The sequence below is a fragment of the Coregonus clupeaformis genome, unplaced genomic scaffold (genome assembly GCF_020615455.1).
Source record: "Coregonus clupeaformis isolate EN_2021a unplaced genomic scaffold, ASM2061545v1 scaf1155, whole genome shotgun sequence".
Classification (NCBI taxonomy): domain Eukaryota; kingdom Metazoa; phylum Chordata; class Actinopteri; order Salmoniformes; family Salmonidae; genus Coregonus; species Coregonus clupeaformis.
Window position 1 is genome coordinate 52,474 of NW_025534609.1, and position 22,816 is coordinate 75,289.

At 45.8% G+C, this 22,816-nt stretch overlaps 1 protein-coding gene across 1 annotated transcript in view; it reads right to left on the reverse strand.

Annotated features, from left to right (window-relative positions):
- Positions 1-1,942: 1,942 nt before the first annotated feature.
- The window catches only part of LOC121557561, a gene marked incomplete at its 3' end in the record, with an annotated part of 52,254 nt that continues 31,380 nt past the window's right edge, over positions 1,943-22,816 (reverse strand). Inside the window, exons 8-15 of the mRNA XM_045217630.1 lie at positions 22,546-22,608; positions 18,871-18,993; positions 14,211-14,366; positions 12,555-12,608; positions 6,871-7,106; positions 2,962-3,041; positions 2,125-2,196; positions 1,943-2,026 (exon numbers count right to left, since the gene is read on the reverse strand). Coding sequence (XP_045073565.1) covers positions 1,943-2,026; positions 2,125-2,196; positions 2,962-3,041; positions 6,871-7,106; positions 12,555-12,608; positions 14,211-14,366; positions 18,871-18,993; positions 22,546-22,608 — 868 coding nt within the window. The remainder of the gene's footprint in view (positions 2,027-2,124; positions 2,197-2,961; positions 3,042-6,870; positions 7,107-12,554; positions 12,609-14,210; positions 14,367-18,870; positions 18,994-22,545; positions 22,609-22,816) is intronic.

Sequence of the window (22,816 nt, forward strand, 5' to 3'; positions counted from 1 at the left end):
TACAATATGTTGATTATTACTTGAACAGTCGCTAAGATTATGTTTTGTCGTGATCACTGCAAAATACCTAATTTTGGATCCATAAGTTAACTAGAATGCGAACGCTCATTGCCATAGGCTGGCAGCAAAGCTAGCCAAAGAGCATGTTTGATATTGATCTGGCTCCGTCCGTTCTAAACTTGGGTGAGTGATGCGTCTGGTCATAGAGATCCGACTCTTACTGAATTACTGATTGGCCCAAGGGGGGGGGGGCGCTATAGTAATCAACCTTAAACATCTCCTGTCTCGTTTGAGCAACAGGAATGAAATGTTGTACATAAATGCAACACGTTTCCCATAAGGACCTATAAGCTCCATTCAAATATTTCTTGGTTAATAGAGACTTAAAATATATATATATTTTAGGGGGTAGATCAGCTTTAATATTGCAGATAGATTGTATTAATAGAGACTTTCCCTTTCACAACATCTACCCCACTTTATCACAACATCTACCCCACTTTATCACAACATCTACCCCACTTTATCAAAACATCTACCCCACTTTATCACAACATCTACCCCACTTTATCACAACATCTACCCCACTTTATCACAACATCTACCCCACTTTATCACAACATCTACCCCACTTTATCACAACATCTACCCCACTTTATCAAAACATCTACCCCACTTTATCAAAACATCTACCCCACTTTATCACAACATCTACCCCACTTTATCACAACATCTACCCCACTTTATCACAACATCTACCCCACTTTATCACAACATCTACCCCACTTTATCAAAACATCTACCCCACTTTATCAAAACATCTACCCCACTTTATCAAAACATCTACCCCACTTTATCACAACATCTACCCCACTTTATCAAAACATCTACCCCACTTTATCAAAACATCTACCCCACTTTATCAAAACATCTACCCCACTTTATCAAAACATCTAAATCCACAGTGTGTGGTATGTGTATAATGTGAGTGTGGTGTGTGTGTGTGTGTGTGTGTGTATAGTGTGTGTGTGTGTATAATGTGAGTGTGTGTGTGTGTAATGTGAGTGTGTGTGTTTATAGTGTGTGTGTGTAATGTGAGTGTGTGTGTATAGTGTGTGTGTGTGTGTGTGTAATGTGAGTGTGTGTGTGTATAGTGTGTGTGTGTGTGTGTAATGTGAGTGTGTGTGTGTATAGTGTGAGTGTGTGTGTGTAATGTGAGTGTGTGTGTTTATAGTGTGTGTGTGTGTGTGTGTAATGTGAGTGTGTGTGTATAGTGTGTGTGTGTGTGTGTAATGTGAGTGTGTGTGTGTATAGTGTGTGTGTGTGTGTGTAATGTGAGTGTGTGTGAGTGTGTGTGTGTATAATGTGAGTGTGAGTGTGTGTATAATGTGTGTGTGTGTGTGTGTGTATAATGTGAGTGTGTGTGTAATGTGAGTGTGGTGTGTGTATAGTGTGAGTGTGTGTGTGTATAGTGTGTGTGTGTGTAATGTGAGTGTGTGTGTGTATAGTGTGTGTGTGTGTGTGTTTGTGTGTGTGTGTATAATGTGAGTGTGGTGTGTGTATAATGTGAGTGTGTGTGTGTATAGTGTGTGTGTGTGTAATGTGAGTGTGTGTGTGTATAGTGTGTGTGTGTGTGTGTGTGTAATGTGAGTGTGTGTGTGTATAGTGTGTGTGTGTGTGTGTGTAATGTGAGTGTGTGTGTGTATAGTGTGTGTGTGTGTGTGTGTGTGTGTGTGTAATGTGAGTGTGTGTGTGTATAGTGTGAGTGTGTGTGTGTATAGTGTGAGTGTGTGTGTGTATAATGTGAGTGTGTGTGTGTATAGTGTGAGTGTGTGTGTGTATAATGTGAGTGTGGTGTGTGTATAGTGTGAGTGTGTGTATAATGTGTGTGTGTGTGTGTGTGTATAATGTGTGTGTGTATAATGTGTGTGTGTGTGTGTACCATGAGGAAGCTCCGTGGTATCTGGATGAGGTGTCCCAGAGATCCCTGGTTCAGCAGGATCTCCATGGTAACTCTCCTCGCCTCCTACACATACACAACACACAACGCTGCAACAACAACCCATGAAAAGACGTGTGTATGTGCGTGTGGTGTGTGCTGTGTGTGGTGTTTGTGGTGTCTACCGTCAGAAAGGCAGTGTCAGGAGGAACAGCAGGAGAATTGAGGATATGGAGAAAGTGGGCCCAACTCTGAGTCTGAAACAGAGATACACACATTATGTCCACATTGAGGGAGGTTGAATGACTGCCCATTTCTAACTTCAGTGCCCTTAAGTTCAGTGCTCTTAAGTTCAGCGCTCTAAGTTCAGTGCTCTAAGTTCAGCGCTCTAAGTTCAGCGCTCTTAAGTTCAGCGCTCTAAGTTCAGCGCTCTTAAGTTCAGCGCTCTAAGTTCAGCGCTCTAAGTTCAGCGCTCTAAGTTCAGCGCTCTAAGTTCAGCGCTCTAAGTTCAGTGCTCTATGTTCAGTGCCTCTAAGTTCAGTGCCTCTAAGTTCAGTGCTCTAAGTTCAGTGCTCTAAGTTCAGTGCTCTAAGTTCAGTGCTCTAAGTTCAGTGCTCTAAGTTCAGTGCTCTAAGTTCAGTGCTCTAAGTTCAGTGCTCTAAGTTCAGTGCTCTAAGTTCAGTGCTCTAAGTTCAGTGCTCTAAGTTCAGTGCTCTAAGTTCAGTGCCTCTAAGTTCAGTGCCTCTAAGTTCAGTGCCTCTAAGTTCAGTGCTCTAACTTCAGCGCTCTAAGTTCAGTGCTCTAAGTTCAGTGCTCTAACTTCAGCGCTCTAAGTTCAGCGCTCTAAGTTCAGCGCTCTAAGTTCAGTGCTCTAACTTCAGCGCTCTAACTTCAGCGCTCTAACTTCAGCGCTCTAAGATCAGCGCTCTAAGATCAGCGCTCTAAGTTCAGTGCTCTAAGTTCAGTGCTCTAAGTTCAGCGCTCTAAGTTCAGTGCTCTAGACTCAAGGTTGTGAGACTCACGTCCATGTAGACAGCCATGTTGCTCTTCAGAACCCTCAGGCCAAACTTCACCACCTCAACCTTCCTGGGAACCACAGCACCTAGAAGAGGAGAGAGGGAGGAGAGCGGAAGGAGAGGACAGAGAGAGGAGAGGACAGAGAGAGGAGAGGACAGAGAGAGGAGAGAGATGGAGGAGGAGAGGAGAGAGAGAGGAGAGAGATGGAGGAGAGGAGGAGAGAGATGGAGGAGAGGAGGAGAGAGATGGAGGAGAGGAGGAGAGAGATGGAGGAGAGGAGGAGAGAGATGGAGGAGAGGAGGAGAGAGAGAGGGAGAGGAGGAGAAGAGAATGTTGTTCTGCAGGTTCTGGCCACGTGTTTAAATCATTTCATTTAAATCAATGCTTGGTAAACAACAGGTGTAGGCTAACAGTGAAATGCTGACTTACGGGCCCTTCTCAACAATACAGAGAGAAAGAACATAGAGAAATAATAGAAAAGTAAAACGTAATAAAAGTAATAAAAGTAATAATAGATACACAATGATAACTAGGCTATATACACAGGGGACCAGTACTGAGTCCATGATAACTAGGCTATATACAGGAAGTACCAGTACTGAGTCCATGATAACTAGGCTATATACACAGGGTACCAGTACTGAGTCCATGATAACTAGGCTATATACACAGGGGACCAGTACTGAGTCCATGATAACTAGGCTATATACACAGGGTACCAGTACTGAGTCCATGATAACTAGGCTATATACACAGGGTACCAGTACTGAGTCCATGATAACTAGGCTATATACACAGGGGACCAGTACTGAGTCCATGATAACTAGGCTATATACACAGGGTACCAGTACTGAGTCCATGATAACCAGGCTATATACACAGGGTACCAGTACTGAGTCCATGATAACTAGGCTATATACACAGGGGACCAGTACTGAGTCCATGATAACTAGGCTATATACACAGGGTACCAGTACTGAGTCCATGATAACTAGGCTATATACACAGGGGACCAGTACTGAGTCCATGATAACCAGGCTATATACACAGGGTACCAGTACTGAGTCCATGATAACTTGGCTATATACACAGGGTACCAGTACTGAGTCCATGATAACTAGGCTATATACACAGGGTACCAGTACTGAGTCCATGTGCAGGGGTACGAGGTGATAACTAGGCTATATACACAGGGTACCAGTACTGAGTCCATGATAACTAGGCTATATACAGGAAGTACCAGTACTGAGTCCATGATAACTAGGCTATATACACAGGGTACCAGTACTGAGTCCATGATAACTAGGCTATATACACAGGGTACCAGTACTGAGTCCATGATAACTAGGCTATATACAGGAAGTACCAGTACTGAGTCCATGATAACTAGGCTATATACACAGGGGACCAGTACTGAGTCCATGATAACTAGGCTATATACACAGGGGACCAGTACTGAGTCCATGATAACTAGGCTATATACACAGGGGACCAGTACTGAGTCCATGATAACTAGGCTATATACACAGGGTACCAGTACTGAGTCCATGATAACTAGGCTATATACACAGGGGACCAGTACTGAGTCCATGATAACTAGGCTATATACACAGGGGACCAGTACTGAGTCCATGATAACTAGGCTATATACAGGAAGTACCAGTACTGAGTCCATGATAACTAGGCTATATACACAGGGTACCAGTACTGAGTCCATGATAACTAGGCTATATACACAGGGTACCAGTACTGAGTCCATGATAACTAGGCTATATACACAGGGTACCAGTACTGAGTCCATGATAACTAGGCTATATACACAGGGGACCAGTACTGAGTCCATGATAACTAGGCTATATACACAGGGTACCAGTACTGAGTCCATGATAACTAGGCTATATACACAGGGTACCAGTACTGAGTCCATGATAACTAGGCTATATACACAGGGGACCAGTACTGAGTCCATGATAACTAGGCTATATACACAGGGTACCAGTACTGAGTCCATGATAACTAGGCTATATACACAGGGTACCAGTACTGAGTCCATGATAACTAGGCTATATACACAGGGTACCAGTACTGAGTCCATGATAACTAGGCTATATACACAGGGGACCAGTACTGAGTCCATGATAACTAGGCTATATACACAGGGTACCAGTACTGAGTCCATGATAACTAGGCTATATACACAGGGACCAGTACTGAGTCCATGATAACTAGGCTATATACACAGGGTACCAGTACTGAGTCCATGATAACTAGGCTATATACACAGGGTACCAGTACTGAGTCCATGATAACTAGGCTATATACACAGGGTACCAGTACTGAGTCCATGATAACTAGGCTATATACACAGGGACCAGTACTGAGTCCATGATAACTAGGCTATATACACAGGGTACCAGTACTGAGTCCATGATAACTAGGCTATATACACAGGGACCAGTACTGAGTCCATGATAACTAGGCTATATACACAGGGTACCAGTACTGAGTCCATGATAACTAGGCTATATACACAGGGTACCAGTACTGAGTCCATGATAACTAGGCTATATACACAGGGTACCAGTACTGAGTCCATGATAACTAGGCTATATACACAGGGGACCAGTACTGAGTCCATGATAACTAGGCTATATACACAGGGTACCAGTACTGAGTCCATGATAACTAGGCTATATACACAGGGACCAGTACTGAGTCCATGATAACTAGGCTATATACACAGGGTACCAGTACTGAGTCCATGATAACTAGGCTATATACACAGGGGACCAGTACTGAGTCCATGATAACTAGGCTATATACACAGGGTACCAGTACTGAGTCCATGATAACTAGGCTATATACACAGGGTACCAGTACTGAGTCCATGATAACTAGGCTATATACACAGGGTACCAGTACTGAGTCCATGATAACTAGGCTATATACACAGGGTACCAGTACTGAGTCCATGATAACTAGGCTATATACACAGGGTACCAGTACTGAGTCCATGATAACTAGGCTATATACACAGGGTACCAGTACTGAGTCCATGATAACTAGGCTATATACACAGGGTACCAGTACTGAGTCCATGATAACTAGGCTATATACACAGGGTACCAGTACTGAGTCCATGATAACTAGGCTATATACACAGGGGACCAGTACTGAGTCCATGATAACTAGGCTATATACACAGGGTACCAGTACTGAGTCCATGATAACTAGGCTATATACACAGGGTACCAGTACTGAGTCCATGATAACTAGGCTATATACACAGGGTACCAGTACTGAGTCCATGATAACTAGGCTATATACACAGGGGACCAGTACTGAGTCCATGATAACTAGGCTATATACACACGGTACCAGTACTGAGTCCATGATAACTAGGCTATATACACAGGGTACCAGTACTGAGTCCATGATAACTAGGCTATATACACAGGGTACCAGTACTGAGTCCATGATAACTAGGCTATATACACAGGGGACCAGTACTGAGTCCATGATAACTAGGCTATATACACAGGGTACCAGTACTGAGTCCATGATAACTAGGCTATATACACAGGGTACCAGTACTGAGTCCATGATAACTAGGCTATATACACAGGGTACCAGTACTGAGGTAATTGAGGTAGATACAGTTGAAGTCGGAAGTTTACATACACCTTAGCCAAATATATTTAAACTCAGTTTTTCACAATTCCTGACATTTAATCCTAGTAAAAATTCCCTGTCTTAGGTCAGTTAGGATCACCACTTTATTTTAAGAATGTGAAATGTCAGAATAATAGTAGAGAGAATTATTTTATTTCAGCTTTTATTTCTTTCATCACATTCCCAGTGGGTCAGAAGCTTATTGAAATAAGGTATTTCTGTTTTTTCTAAATGTATCTGACCTTTGGCCTCCTCCCAGGGAGTGTCGGGGGGGAGGGGCTGTGTTGCAATGGCAACGGTGGTGCTGGGTGCGGTTGCCGTGGTGACGACGCGTAGGTAGAGGGTGAAGAGGCGTGGTGTCAGGCGGCAGGCGGGGCAGCAGATCCCATGGGGCGGAGAGAAGAAGGAGGAGAGGGCGGAGCTAAAGTCCCCTGCCTTCATCAGGAAGAGAGGGATCAGGTCCCGCACCGCCTGGACTCTGGAGTAAACAGAACCTTTACATTTACATTTATCCAGAGACACACGGACAAGCATTATACACACACTACACAATATTCAGTACACACACACACTATACAATATTCAGTACACACACACACTATACAATATTCAGTACACACACACTACACAATATTCAGTACACACACACACTATACAATATTCAGTACACACACACACTATACAATATTCAGTACACACACACTATACAATATTCAGTACACACACACTACACAATATTCAGTACACACACACACTATAATATTCAGTACACACACACTACACAATATTCAGTACAAACACACACTATATAATATTCAGTACACACACACTACACAATATTCAGTACACACACACACTATACAATATTCAGTACACACACACTATATAATATTCAGTACACACACACTACACAATATTCAGTACACACACACTATATAATATTCAGTACACACACACACTACACAATATTCAGTACACACACACACTATATAATATTCAGTACACACACACTACACAATATTCAGTACACACACACACTATATAATATTCAGTACACACACACACACACTATACAATATTCAGTACACACACACTATACAATATTCAGTACACACACACTACACAATATTCAGTACACACACACACTACACAATATTCAGTACACACACACACTACACAATATTCAGTACACACACACACTACACAATATTCAGTACACACACACACTACACAATATTCAGCACACACACACACTACACAATATTCAGTACACACACACACTACACAATATTCAGTACACACACACACTACACAATATTCAGTACACACACACACTACACAATATTCAGTACACACACACACTACACAATATTCAGTACACACACACACTACACAATATTCAGTACACACACACACTATATAATATTCAGTACACACACACTACACAATATTCAGTACACACACACACTACACAATATTCAGTACACACACACACACTATATAATATTCAGTACACACACACTACACAATATTCAGTACACACACACTACACAATATTCAGTACACACACACACTATATAATATTCAGTACACACACACTACACAATATTCAGTACACACACACACTATATAATATTCAGTACACACACACTACACAATATTCAGTACACACACACACTATATAATATTCAGTACACACACACTATACAATATTCAGTACACACACACTATACAATATTCAGTACACACACACTACACAATATTCAGTACACACACACACTACACAATATTCAGTACACACACACACTATACAATATTCAGTACACACACACACACACTACACAATATTCAGTACACACACACACACACTACACAATATTCAGTACACACACACACTACACAATATTCAGTACACACACACACACTACACAATATTCAGTACACACACACACTACACAATATTCAGTACACACACACACTACACAATATTCAGTACACACACACACTACACAATATTCAGTACACACACACACTACACAATATTCAGTACACACACACACTACACAATATTCAGTACATACACACACACTATATAATATTCAGTACACACACACTACACAACATTCAGTACACACACACACTACACAATATTCAGTACACACACACACTATATAATATTCAGTACACACACACTACACAATATTCAGTACACACACACTATATAATATTCAGTACACACACACTACACAATATTCAGTACACACACTACACAATATTCAGTACACACACACACTATATAATATTCAGTATACACACACACTACACAATATTCAGTACACACACACACTACACAATATTCAGTACACACACACTACACAATATTCAGTACACACACACACACACTATATAATATTCAGTACACACACACTACACAATATTCAGTACACACACACACTACACAATATTCAGTACACACACACACACTATACAATATTCAGTACACACACACACTACACAATATTCAGTACACACACACTACACAATATTCAGTACACACACACACTACACAATATTCAGTACACACACACACACTACACAATATTCAGTACACACACACACTACACAATATTCAGTACACACACACTACACAATATTCAGTACACACACACACACTATATAATATTCAGTACACACACACTACACAATATTCAGTACACACACACACTACACAATATTCAGTACACACACACACACTATACAATATTCAGTACACACACACACTACACAATATTCAGTACACACACACTACACAATATTCAGTACACACACACACTACACAATATTCAGTACACACACACACACTACACAATATTCAGTACACACACACACTACACAATATTCAGTACACACACACTACACAATATTCAGTACACACACACTACACAATATTCAGTACACACACACACACTATATAATATTCAGTACACACACACTACACAATATTCAGTACACACACACACTACACAATATTCAGTACACACACACACACTATATAATATTCAGTACACACACACTACACAATATTCAGTACACACACACTATATAATATTCAGTACACACACACTACACAATATTCAGTACACACACACTATATAATATTCAGTACACACACACTACACAATATTCAGTACACACACACACTACACAATATTCAGTACACACACACTACACAATATTCAGTACACACACACTACACAATTCAGTACACACACGCTATACAATATTCAGTACACACACACACACACACACACTACACAATATTCAGTACACACACACACACACACACACTACACAATATTCAGTACACACACACACACACACACACTACACAATATTCAGTACACACACACACACACACTACACAATTCAGTACACACACACGCTACACAATATTCAGTATACACACACACACACACACACACACTACACAATATTCAGTACACACACACACACTATACAATATTCAGTATACTTTCACACACAGGTAAATATATACAGTACCAGTCTAAAGTTTGGACACACCTACCCCATTCAAGGGTTTTTCTTAATTTGTACTCTTTTTTACATTGTAGAATAATAGTGAAGACATCAAATCTATGAAATAACACATATGGAATCATGTGGTAACCAAAAAAAGTGTGAAACTAATGTTATATTTGAGATTCTTCAAATAGCCACCCTTTGCCTTGATGACAGCTTTGCACACTCTTGGCATTCTCTCAACCAACTTCACCTGGAATGCTTTTCCAACAGTCTTGAAGGAGTTCCCACATTTGCTGAGCACTTGTTGGCTGCTTTTCCTTCACTCTGTGGTCCGACTCATCCCAAACCATCTCAATTGGGTTGAGGTCGGGGGATTGTGGAGGCCAGGTCATCTGATGCAGCACTCCATCACTCTCCTTCTTGGTAAAATAGCCCTTACACAGCCTGGAGGTGTGTTGGGCCATTGTCCTGTTGAAAAACAGATGATAGTCCCACTAAGCCCAAACCAGATGGGATGGCGTATCGCTGCAGAATGCTGTGGTAGCCATGCTGGTTTAGTGTGCCTTGAATTCTAACTAATTCACAGACAGTGTCACCAGCAAAGCACCCCCACACCATAACACCTCCTCCTCCATGCTTTACGGTGGGAACTACACATGCGGAGATCATCCGTTCACCCACTCCGCGTCTCACAAAGACACAGCGGTTTGAACCAAAAGTCTCCAATTTGGACTCCAGACCAAAGGACAGATTTCCACCGGTCTAATGTCCATTGCTCGTGTTTCTTGGCCCAAGCAAGTCTCTTCTTCTTATTGGTGTCCTTTAGTAGTGGTTTCTTTGCAGCAATTCGACCATGAAGGCCTGATTCACACAGTCCCCTCTGAACAGTTGATGTTGAGATGTGTCTGTTACTTGAACTCTCAAAAAGCATTTATTTGGGCTGCAATTTCTGAGGCTGGTAACTCTAATGAACTTATCCTCTGTAGCAGAGGTAACTCTGGGTCTTCCATTCCTGTGGCGGTCCTCATGAGAGCCAGTTTCATCATAGCGCTTGATGGTTTCTGCGACTGCACTTAAATAAACTTTCAAAGTGCTTGAAATGTTCTGTATTGACTGATCTTCATGTCTTAAAGTAATGATGGACTGTCGTTTCTCTTTGCTTATTTGAGCTGTTCTTGCCATAATATTGACTTGGTATTTTACCAAATAGGGCTATCTTCTGTATACCCCCCTACCTTGTCACAACACAACTGATTGGCTCAAACGCATTAAGGAAATGAATTCCACAAATTAACTTTTAACAAGGCACACCTGTTAATTGAAATGCATTCCAGGTGACTACCTCACGAAGCTGGTTGAGAGAATGCCAAGAGTGTGCAAAGCTGTCATCAAGGCAAAGGGTGGCTATTTGAAGAATCTCAAATATAAAAATATATTTTGATTTGTTGAACACTTTTTTGGTTACTACATGATTCCATATGTGTTATTTCATAGTTTTGATGTCTTCACTATTATTCTACAATGTATTTTTTTATATATATATAAATAAATAAAACCCCTTGAATGAGTAGGTGTGTCCAAACTTTTGATTGGTGGTGCAGTAAAACACACACACAGGTAAATATATACACTGAACAAAAATGTTAAAGCAACATGTAAAGTGTTGGTCCCCTGAGCTGAAATAAAAGATCCCAGAACTGTTCCAGACGCACAGAAAGCTGATTTCTCTCTCATTCTGGGCACAAATTTGTTTCCATCCCTGTTAGTGAGCATTTCTCCTTTGCCCAGATAATCCATCCACCTGACAGGTGTGGCATATCAAGAAGCTGATTAAACAGAATGATCATTACACAGGTGCACCTTGTGCTGGGGACAATAACGGGCCACTCTAAAATGTGCAGTTTTGTCACACAACAAAATGTCACAGATACCTCAAGTTTTGAGGGAGTGCGTAATTGGCATGTTGACTACAGGAACGTCCACCAGATGAGCTGTTGCCAGATAATTTAATGTTAATTTCTCTACCATAAGCCGCCTCTCCAACGTCATTTTAGAGAATTTGGCAGTACGTCCAAAATGGTGGGGGGGGGGGACTCATTCTGATTGGCTGAACCTGGCTCCCCAATGGAGCCAGGCCCAGTCATGTGAAATCCATAGATTAGAGACTAATGAAATTACATCAATTGACTGATTTCCTCATATGAAGTGTAACTCAGTAAAACCATTGAAACTGTTGCATTTATATTTTAGTTCAGTATATTAACACACACACACACAGGTAAATATAGACTAACACACAGGTAAATATAGACTAACACACAGGTAAATATAGACTAACACACAGGTAAATATCGACTGACACACAGGTAGACCAGTGACTCACAGTTCTGTGTTCTCACTACGGACCACCTTCAGGTAGCGGGTCAACTCTCGGTACCTACAGACAAACATCAATTTAAAAAATAAAGACAACCCAGCTCATAAAGTTATACAGGTATCTCAAAACAGCTAATCAAATGGCTACCCAGACTGCTTTATAGGGCACAAGTTGCCTGCAGGTATTTACTGAACCAGTAGTAATAGTTGCCTGCGGGTATTTACTGAACCAGTAGTAATAGTTGCCTGCAGGTATTTACTGAACCAGTAGTAATAGTTGCCTGCATGTATTTACTGAACCAGTAGTAATAGTTGCCTGCGGGTATTTACTGAACCAGTAGTAATAGTTGCCTGCGGGTATTTACTGAACCAGTAGTAATAGTTGCCTGCGGGTATTTACTGAACCAGTAGTAATAGTTGCCTGCGGGTATTTACTGAACCAGTAGTAATAGTTGCCTGCAGGTATTTACTGAACCAGTAGTAATAGTTGCCTGCGGGTATTTACTGAACCAGTAGTAATAGTTGCCTGCGGGTATTTACTGAACCAGTAGTAATAGTTGCCTGCGGGTATTTACTGAACCAGTAGTAATAGTTGCCTGCGGGTATTTACTGAACCAGTAGTAATAGTTGCCTGCGGGTATTTACTGAACCAGTAGTAATAGTTGCCTGCGGGTATTTACTGAACCAGTAGTAATAGTTGCCTGCAGGTATTTACTGAACCAGTAGTAATAGTTGCCTCGCGGGTATTTACTGAACCAGTAGTAATAGTTGCCCGCGGGTATTTACTGAACCAGTAGTAATAGTTGCCTGCGGGTATTTACTGAACCAGTAGTAATAGTTGCCTGCAGGTATTTACTGAACCAGTAGTAATAGTTGCCTGCAGGTATTTACTGAACCAGTAGTAATAGTTGCCTGCGGGTATTTACTGAACCAGTAGTAATAGTTGCCTGCGGGTATTTACTGAACCAGTAGTAATAGTTGCCTGCAGGTATTTACTGAACCAGTAGTAATAGTTGCCTGCGGGTATTTACTGAACCAGTAGTAATAGTTGCCTGCAGGTATTTACTGAACCAGTAGTAATAGTTGCCTGCGGGTATTTACTGAACCAGTAGTAATAGTTGCCTGCGGGTATTTACTGAACCAGTAGTAATAGTTGCCTGCGGGTATTTACTGAACCAGTAGTAATAGTTGCCTGCGGGTATTTACTGAACCAGTAGTAATAGTTGCCTGCGGGTATTTACTGAACCAGTAGTAATAGTTGCCTGCGGGTATTTACTGAACCAGTAGTAATAGTTGCCTGCAGGTATTTACTGAACCAGTAGTAATAGTTGCCTGCAGGTATTTACTGAACCAGTAGTAATAGTTGCCTGCGGGTATTTACTGAACCAGTAGTAATAGTTGCCTGCAGGTATTTACTGAACCAGTAGTAATAGTTGCCTGCGGGTATTTACTGAACCAGTAGTAATAGTTGCCTCGCGGGTATTTACTGAACCAGTAGTAATAGTTGCCTGCGGGTATTTACTGAACCAGTAGTAATAGTTGCCTGCGGGTATTTACTGAACCAGTAGTAATAGTTGCCTGCAGGTATTTACTGAACCAGTAGTAATAGTTGCCTGCTGGTATTTACTGAACCAGTAGTAATAGGTCCCATGTCCCTCTCTACCTCTTCTGTATCTGTAAGGTTTCAGCTCTCAGTAGGACGACAGCAGCAGATTCAGTCAGCAGTTCCCTTTTCCCTTTCCCCGGTCGGATCCCCGTCACGTTCTGCCCCTTCAACACGGAGACCAGCAGGACGTCCGACCAGGGGAGAACACCCAGCCTGGAACGCAAAGGGGGAATTCATTTCATCTCTACACGGAAAACAGCAGCGTCTCTGCATCTCCCCGTTAGGAGGGTCTGGTCCATACCTGTTTCTCAGAGTGATGCAGCTGGGAGGTAGGGGGGAGGGTCTGGTCTATACCTGTTTCTCAGAGTGATGCAGCTGGGAGGTAGGGGGGAGGGTCTGGTCCATACCTGTTTCTCAGAGTGATGCAGCTGGGAGGTAGGGGGGAGGGTCTGGTCCATACCTGTTTCTCAGAGTGATGCAGCTGGGAGGTAGGGGGGAGGGTCTGGTCTATACCTGTTTCTCAGAGTGATGCAGCTGGGAGGTAGGGGGGAGGGTCTGGTCCATACCTGTTTCTCAGAGTGATGCAGCTGGGAGGTAGGGGGAGGGTCTGGTCTATACCTGTTTCTCAGAGTGATGCAGCTGGGAGGTAGGGGGGAGGGTCTGGTCTATACCTGTTTCTCAGAGTGATGCAGCTGGGAGGTAGGGGGGGAGGGTCTGGTCTATACCTGTTTCTCAGAGTGATGCAGCTGGGAGGTAGGGGGGGAGGGTCTGGTCTATACCTGTTTCTCAGAGTGATGCAGCTGGGAGGTAGGGGGGAGGGTCTGGTCTATACCTGTTTCTCAGAGTGATGCAGCTGGGAGGTAGGGGGGAGGGTCTGGTCTATACCTGTTTCTCAGAGTGATGCAGCTGGGAGGTAGGGGGGAGGGTCTGGTCTATACCTGTTTCTCAGAGTGATGCAGCTGGGAGGTAGGGGGGAGGGTCTGGTCTATACCTGTTTCTCAGAGTGATGCAGCTGGGAGGTAGGGGGGAGGGTCTGGTCCATACCTGTTTCTCAGAGTGATGCAGCTGGGAGGTAGGGGGGAGGGTCTGGTCCATACCTGTTTCTCAGAGTGATGCAGCTGGGAGGTAGGGGGAGGGTCTGGTCTATACCTGTTTCTCAGAGTGATGCAGCTGGGAGGTAGGGGGGAGGGTCTGGTCCATACCTGTTTCTCAGAGTGATGCAGCTGGGAGGTAGGGGGGGAGGGTCTGGTCTATACCTGTTTCTCAGAGTGATGCAGCTGGGAGGTAGGGGGAGGGTCTGGTCTATACCTGTTTCTCAGAGTGATGCAGCTGGGAGGTAGGGGGAGGGTCTGGTCTATACCTGTTTCTCAGAGTGATGCAGCTGGGAGGTAGGGGGGAGGGTCTGGTCTATACCTGTTTCTCAGAGTGATGCAGCTGGGAGGTAGGGGGGAGGGTCTGGTCTATACCTGTTTCTCAGAGTGATGCAGCTGGGAGGTAGGGGGGAGGGTCTGGTCTATACCTGTTTCTCAGAGTGATGCAGCTGGGAGGTAGGGGGAGGGTCTGGTCTATACCTGTTTCTCAGAGTGATGCAGCTGGGAGGTAGGGGGAGGGAGGGTCTGGTCTATACCTGTTTCTCAGAGCGATGCAGCTGGGAGGTAGGGGGGAGGGTCTGGTCTATACCTGTTTCTCAGAGTGATGCAGCTGGGAGGTAGGGGGTCTGGTCTATACCTGTTTCTCAGAGTGATGCAGCTGGGAGGTAGGGGGGAGGGTCTGGTCTATACCTGTTTCTCAGAGTGATGCAGCTGGGAGGTAGGGGGGAGGGTCTGGTCTATACCTGTTTCTCAGAGTGATGCAGCTGGGAGGTAGGGGGGTCTATACCTGTTTCTCAGAGTGATGCAGCTGGGAGGTAGGGGGGGAGGGTCTGGTCTATACCTGTTTCTCAGAGTGATGCAGCTGGGAGGTGGGGGGGGGTCTATACCTGTTTCTCAGAGCGATGCAGCTGGGAGGTAGGGGGGAGGGTCTGGTCTATACCTGTTTCTCAGAGTGATGCAGCGGGGAGGTAGGGGGAGGGTCTATACCTGTTTCTCAGAGTGATGCAGCTGGGAGGTAGGGGGGAGGGTCTGGTCTATACCTGTTTCTCAGAGTGATGCAGCTGGGAGGTAGGGGGAGGGTCTGGTCTATACCTGTTTCTCAGAGTGATGCAGCTGGGAGGTAGGGGGGGAGGGTCTGGTCTATACCTGTTTCTCAGAGTGATGCAGCTGGGGGGGAGGGGGGAGGGTCTGGTCTATACCTGTTTCTCAGAGTGATGCAGCTGGGAGGTAGGGGGGAGGGTCTGGTCTATACCTGTTTCTCAGAGTGATGCAGCTGGGGGGGGAGGGTCTGGTCTATACCTGTTTCTCAGAGCGATGCAGCTGGGAGGTAGGGGGAGGGTCCATACCTGTTTCTCAGAGCGATGCAGCTGGGAGGTAGGGGGGGAGGGTCTGGTCTATACCTGTTTCTCAGAGCGATGCAGCTGGGAGGTAGGGGGAGGGTCTGGTCTATACCTGTTTCTCAGAGCGATGCAGCTGGGAGGTAGGGGGGAGGGTCTGGTCTATACCTGTTTCTCAGAGTGATGCAGCTGGGAGGTAGGGGGGAGGGTCTGGTCTATACCTGTTTCTCAGAGTGATGCAGCTGGGAGGTAGGGGGGAGGGTCTGGTCTATACCTGTTTCTCAGAGTGATGCAGCTGGGAGGTAGGGGGGAGGGTCTGGTCTATACCTGTTTCTCAGAGTGATGCAGCTGGGAGTTAGGGGGAGGGTCTGGTATATACCTGTTTCTCAGAGTGATGCAGCTGGGAGGTAGGGGGAGGGTCTATACCTGTTTCTCAGAGTGATGCAGCTGGGAGGTAGGGGGGAGGGTCTGGTCTATACCTGTTTCTCAGAGTGATGCAGCTGGGAGGTAGGGGGGGGGAGGGTCTGGTCTATACCTGTTTCTCAGAGTGATGCAGCTGGGAGGTAGGGGGGGAGGGTCTGGTCTATACCTGTTTCTCAGAGTGATGCAGCTGGGAGGTAGGGGGGAGGGTCTGGTCTATACCTGTTTCTCAGAGTGATGCAGCTGGGAGGTAGGGGGGGAGGGTCTATACCTGTTTCTCAGAGTGATGCAGCTGGGAGGTAGGGGGGTCTGGTCTATACCTGTTTCTCAGAGTGATGCAGCTGGGAGGTAGGGGGGAGGGTCTGGTCTATACCTGTTTCTCAGAGTGATGCAGCTGGGAGGTAGGGGGGAGGGTCTGGTCTATACCTGTTTCTCAGAGTGATGCAGCTGGGAGGTAGGGGGGGGAGGGTCTGGTCTATACCTGTTTCTCAGAGTGATGCAGCTGGGAGGTGGGGGGGGTCTGGTCTATACCTGTTTCTCAGAGTGATGCAGCTGGGTGGTAGGGGGTCTGGTCTATACCTGTTTCTCAGAGTGATGCAGCTGGGAGGTAGGGGGAGGGTCTGGTCTATACCTGTTTCTCAGAGTGATGCAGCTGGGAGGTAGGGGGGTCTGGTCTATACCTGTTTCTCAGAGTGATGCAGCTGGGAGGTAGGGGGGGAGGGTCTATACCTGTTTCTCAGAGTGATGCAGCGGGGAGGTAGGGGGGAGGGTCTGGTCTATACCTGTTTCTCAGAGTGATGCAGCTGGGAGGTAGGGGGGAGGGTCTGGTCTATACCTGTTTCTCAGAGTGATGCAGCTGGGAGGTAGGGGGGGAGGGTCTGGTCTATACCTGTTTCTCAGAGTGATGCAGCTGGGAGGTAGGGGGAGGGTCTGGTCTATACCTGTTTCTCAGAGTGATGCAGCTGGGAGGTGGGGGGGTCTGGTCTATAGCTGTTTCTCAGAGTGATGCAGCTGGGAGGTAGGGGGGAGGGTCTGGTCTATACCTGTTTCTCAGAGTGATGCAGCTGGGAGGTAGGGGGAGGGTCTATACCTGTTTCTCAGAGTGATGCAGCTGGGAGGTAGGGGGGAGGGTCTGGTCTATACCTGTTTCTCAGAGTGATGCAGCGGGGAGGTAGGGGGGAGGGTCTGGTCTATACCTGTTTCTCAGAGTGATGCAGCTGGGAGGTAGGGGGGAGGGTCTGGTCTATACCTGTTTCTCAGAGTGATGCAGCTGGGAGGTAGGGGGGAGGGTCTGGTCTATACCTGTTTCTCAGAGTGATGCAGCTGGGAGTTAGGGGGAGGGTCTGGTCTATACCTGTTTCTCAGAGTGATGCAGCGGGGAGGTAGGGGGAGGGTCTGGTCTATACCTGTTTCTCAGAGTGATGCAGCTGGGAGGTAGGGGGAGGGTCTGGTCTATACCTGTTTCTCAGAGTGATGCAGCTGGGAGGTAGGGGGAGGGTCTGGTCTATACCTGTTTCTCAGAGTGATGCAGCTGGGAGGTAGGGGGAGGGTCTGGTCTATACCTGTTTCTCAGAGTGATGCAGCTGGGAGGTAGGGGGGAGGGTCTATACCTGTTTCTCAGAGTGATGCAGCTGGGAGGTAGGGGGAGGGTCTGGTCTATACCTGTTTCTCAGAGTGATGCAGCTGGGAGGTAGGGGGGAGGGTCTGGTCTATACCTGTTTCTCAGAGTGATGCAGCTGGGAGGTAGGGGGGGTCTGGTCTATACCTGTTTCTCAGAGTGATGCAGCTGGGAGGTAGGGTGGGGGGGGTCTGGTCTATACCTGTTTCTCAGAGTGATGCAGCTGGGAGGGAGGGGGGTCTGGTCTATACCTGTTTCTCAGAGTGATGCAGCTGGGAGGTAGGGGGAGGTTCTGGTAGAAACCCTGAAGTTTCTGGAGAAACTCTGGACTGAAGTCACACTGCACCATCTGTCTCCGCACCACCTCCGTTACCCTGTAGACACACACACGCAGACGCGCACACACACACACACCACGCAGACACACACATTATATGGCCCTGTTAGCTCAGAACAGGGCAGCACGGCTGGCCCTTGGATGTACACAGAGAGCTAACATTAATAATATGCATGTCAATCTCTCCTGGCTCAAAGTGGAAGAGAGATTGACTTCATCGCTACTTGTTTTTGTGAGAAGTGTTGACAAGCTGAATGCACCGAGCTGTCTGTTAAAATGACTAGCACACAGCTCAGACACCCATGCATACCCCACAAGACATGCCACCAGAGGTCTCTTCACAGTCCCCAAGTCCAGAACAGACTAGGGGAGGCGCACAGTACTACATAGAGCCATGACTACATGGAACTCTATTCCACATCAGGTAACTGATGCCACCAGAGGTCTCTTCACAATCCCCAAGTCCAGAACAGACTATGGGAGGCCCACAGTACTACATAGAGCCATGACTACATGGAACTCTATTCCACATCAGGGATAACTGATGCCAGCAGTAGAATCAGATTTTAAATCCACCTTATGGAACAGCAGGGACTGTGAAGAGACACACACACAGACACATGCAGACACACACACGATAACATACACACTATACACACATTTTGTACATGGATTTTGTGATATGATATGTGGTAGTAGAGTAGAGGCCTGAGGGAACACACTCAATGTTTTGTGAAATCTGTTGTGAATGTATTGTAATGTTTTTAAATTTTGCTGGACCCGAGGAAGAGCAGCTGCTGCCTTGGCAGGAACTAATGGGGATCCATAATAAACCCAGGGAAGAGTAGCTGCTGCCTTGGCAGGAACTAATGGGGATCCATAATAAACCCCAGGAAGAGTAGCTGCTGCCTTGGCAGGAACTAATGGGGATCCATAATAAACCCCAGGAAGAGTAGCTGCTGCCTTGGCAGGAACTAACGGGGATCCATAATAAACCCCAGGAAGAGTAGCTGCTGCCTTGGCAGGAACTAACGGGGATCCATAATAAACCCCAGGAAGAGTAGCCGCTGCCTTGGCAGGAAGTAATGGGGATCCATAATAAACCCCAGGAAGAGTAGCCGCTGCCTTGGCAGGAACTAATGGGGATCCATAATAAACCCCAGGAAGAGTAGCCACTGCCTTGGCAGGAACTAATGGGGATCCATAATAAACCCCAGGAAGAGTAGCCGCTGCCTTGGCAGGAACTAATGGGGATCCATAATAAACCCCAGGAAGAGTAGCCGCTGCCTTGGCAGGAACTAATGGGGATCCATAATAAACCCCAGGAAGAGTAGCCGCTGCCTTGGCAGGAACTAATGGGGATCCATAATAAACCCCAGGAAGAGTAGCTGCTGCCTTGGCAGGAACTAATGGGGATCCATAATAAACCCCAGGAAGAGTAGCTGCTGCCCTGGCAGGAACTAATGGGGATCCATAATAAACCCCAGGAAGAGTAGCTGCTGCCTTGGCAGGAACTAATGGGGATCCATAATAAACCCCAGGAAGAGTAGCTGCTGCCTTGGCAGGAACTAATGGGGATCCATAATAAACCCCAGGAAGAGTAGCTGCTGCCTTGGCAGGAACTAATGGGGATCCATAATAAACCCCAGGAAGAGTAGCTGCTGCCTTGGCAGGAACTAATGGGGATCCATAATAAACCCCAGGAAGAGTAGCTGCTGCTGCCTTGACAGGAACTAATGGGGATCCATAATAAACCCCAGGAAGAGTAGCTGCTGCCTTGACAGGAACTAATGGGGATCCATAATAAACCCCAGGAAGAGTAGCTGCTGCCTTGGCAGGAACTAATGGGGATCCATAATAAACCCCAGGAAGAGTAGCTGCTGCCTTGGCAGGAACTAATGGGGATCCATAATAAACCCCAGGAAGAGTAGCTGCTGCCTTGGCAGGAACTAATGGGGATCCACAATAAACCCCAGGAAGAGTAGCTGCTGCCTTGGCAGGAACTAATGGGGATCCATAATAAACCCCAGGAAGAGTAGCTGCTGCCTTGGCAGGAACTAATGGGGATCCATAATAAACCCCAGGAAGAGTAGCTGCTGCCTTGGCAGGAACTAACGGGGATCCATAATAAACCCCAGGAAGAGTAGCTGCTGCCTTGGCAGGAACTAATGGGGATCCATAATAAACCCCAGGAAGAGTAGCTGCTGCCTTGGCAGGAACTAATGGGGATCCATAATAAACCCCAGGAAGAGTAGCTGCTGCCTTGGCAGGAACTAACGGGGATCCATAATAAACCCCAGGAAGAGTAGCTGCTGCCTTGGCAGGAACTAACGGGGATCCATAATAAACCCCAGGAAGAGTAGCTGCTGCCTTGGCAGGAACTAACGGGGATCCATAATAAACCCCAGGAAGAGTAGCTGCTGCCTTGGCAGGAACTAACGGGGATCCATAATAAACCCCAGGAAGAGTAGCTGCTGCCTTGGCAGGAACTAATGGGGATCCATAATAAACCCCAGGAAGAGTAGCTGCTGCCTTGGCAGGAACTAATGGGGGATCTATAATAAACCCCAGGAAGAGTAGCTGCTGCCTTGGCAGGAACTAATGGGGATCCATAATAAACCCCAGGAAGAGTAGCTGCTGCCTTGGCAGGAACTAACGGGGATCCATAATAAACCCCAGGAAGAGTAGCTGCTGCCTTGGCAGGAACTAACGGGGATCCATAATAAACCCCAGGAAGAGTAGCTGCTGCCTTGGCAGGAACTAACGGGGATCCATAATAAACCCCAGGAAGAGTAGCTGCTGCCTTGGCAGGAACTAACGGGATCCATAATAAACCCCAGGAAGAGTAGCTGCTGCCTTGGCAGGAACTAACGGGGATCCATAATAAACCCCAGGAAGAGTAGCTGCTGCCTTGGCAGGAACTAATGGGGATCCATAATAAACCCCAGGAAGAGTAGCTGCTGCCTTGGCAGGAACTAATGGGGATCCATAATAAACCCCAGGAAGAGTAGCTGCTGCCTTGGCAGGAACTAATGGGGATCCATAATAAACCCCAGGAAGAGTAGCTGCTGCCTTGGCAGGAACTAATGGGGATCCATAATAAACCCCAGGAAGAGTAGCTGCTGCCTTGGCAGGAACTAATGAGGATCCATAATAAACCCCAGGAAGAGTAGCTGCTGCCTTGGCAGGAACAAATGAGGATCCATAATAAACCCCAGGAAGAGTAGCTGCTGCCTTGTTCCCCAATCCTAAATGGACCCCAAGACCCTACGCCAGGGTTCTTCAATTCCGGTTCTGGAGGGCCGAAAACACCTCTGTTTTTCATCCTCTCCTTCTAATCAGGGGCTAATTCAGACCTGGGACACCAGGTGAGTGCAATTAACTACCAGGTAGAAATAAAAAAACAGAAGTGTTTCGGCCCTCCAGGACCGGAATTGAAGAACCCTGCCCTATTCACATATCCCAACCATCTGAGACCGCCACGGGCCTAGGGGTCCATATGGGATTTGGTGTGTGTGTGTGTGTGTGTGTGTGTGTGTGTGTGTGTGTGTGTGTGTGTGTGTGTGTGTGTGTGTGTGTGTGTGTGTACCTGGTTAGCAGCAAATGCAGGGCCTCCTCTATCCTGGCCTCAACATGGTGGGAAATCACCAATCTGTTAAGGGGTTAGAGGTCACAGAAGTCAGGGGTTAGACATCAAGGAAGATTAAGGGAAGCTGTATTTGGGTTTTTGTCATATTAGAAGTCTGTGTATTACACCTTTAAAAATATGAAAACCTGTCAACTATAGCTGTCTGAAAAGGTACAGTATCTGGAAGGTATTGCTGCCAACTTGTCTTTATATATCTGGAAGGTACAGTATC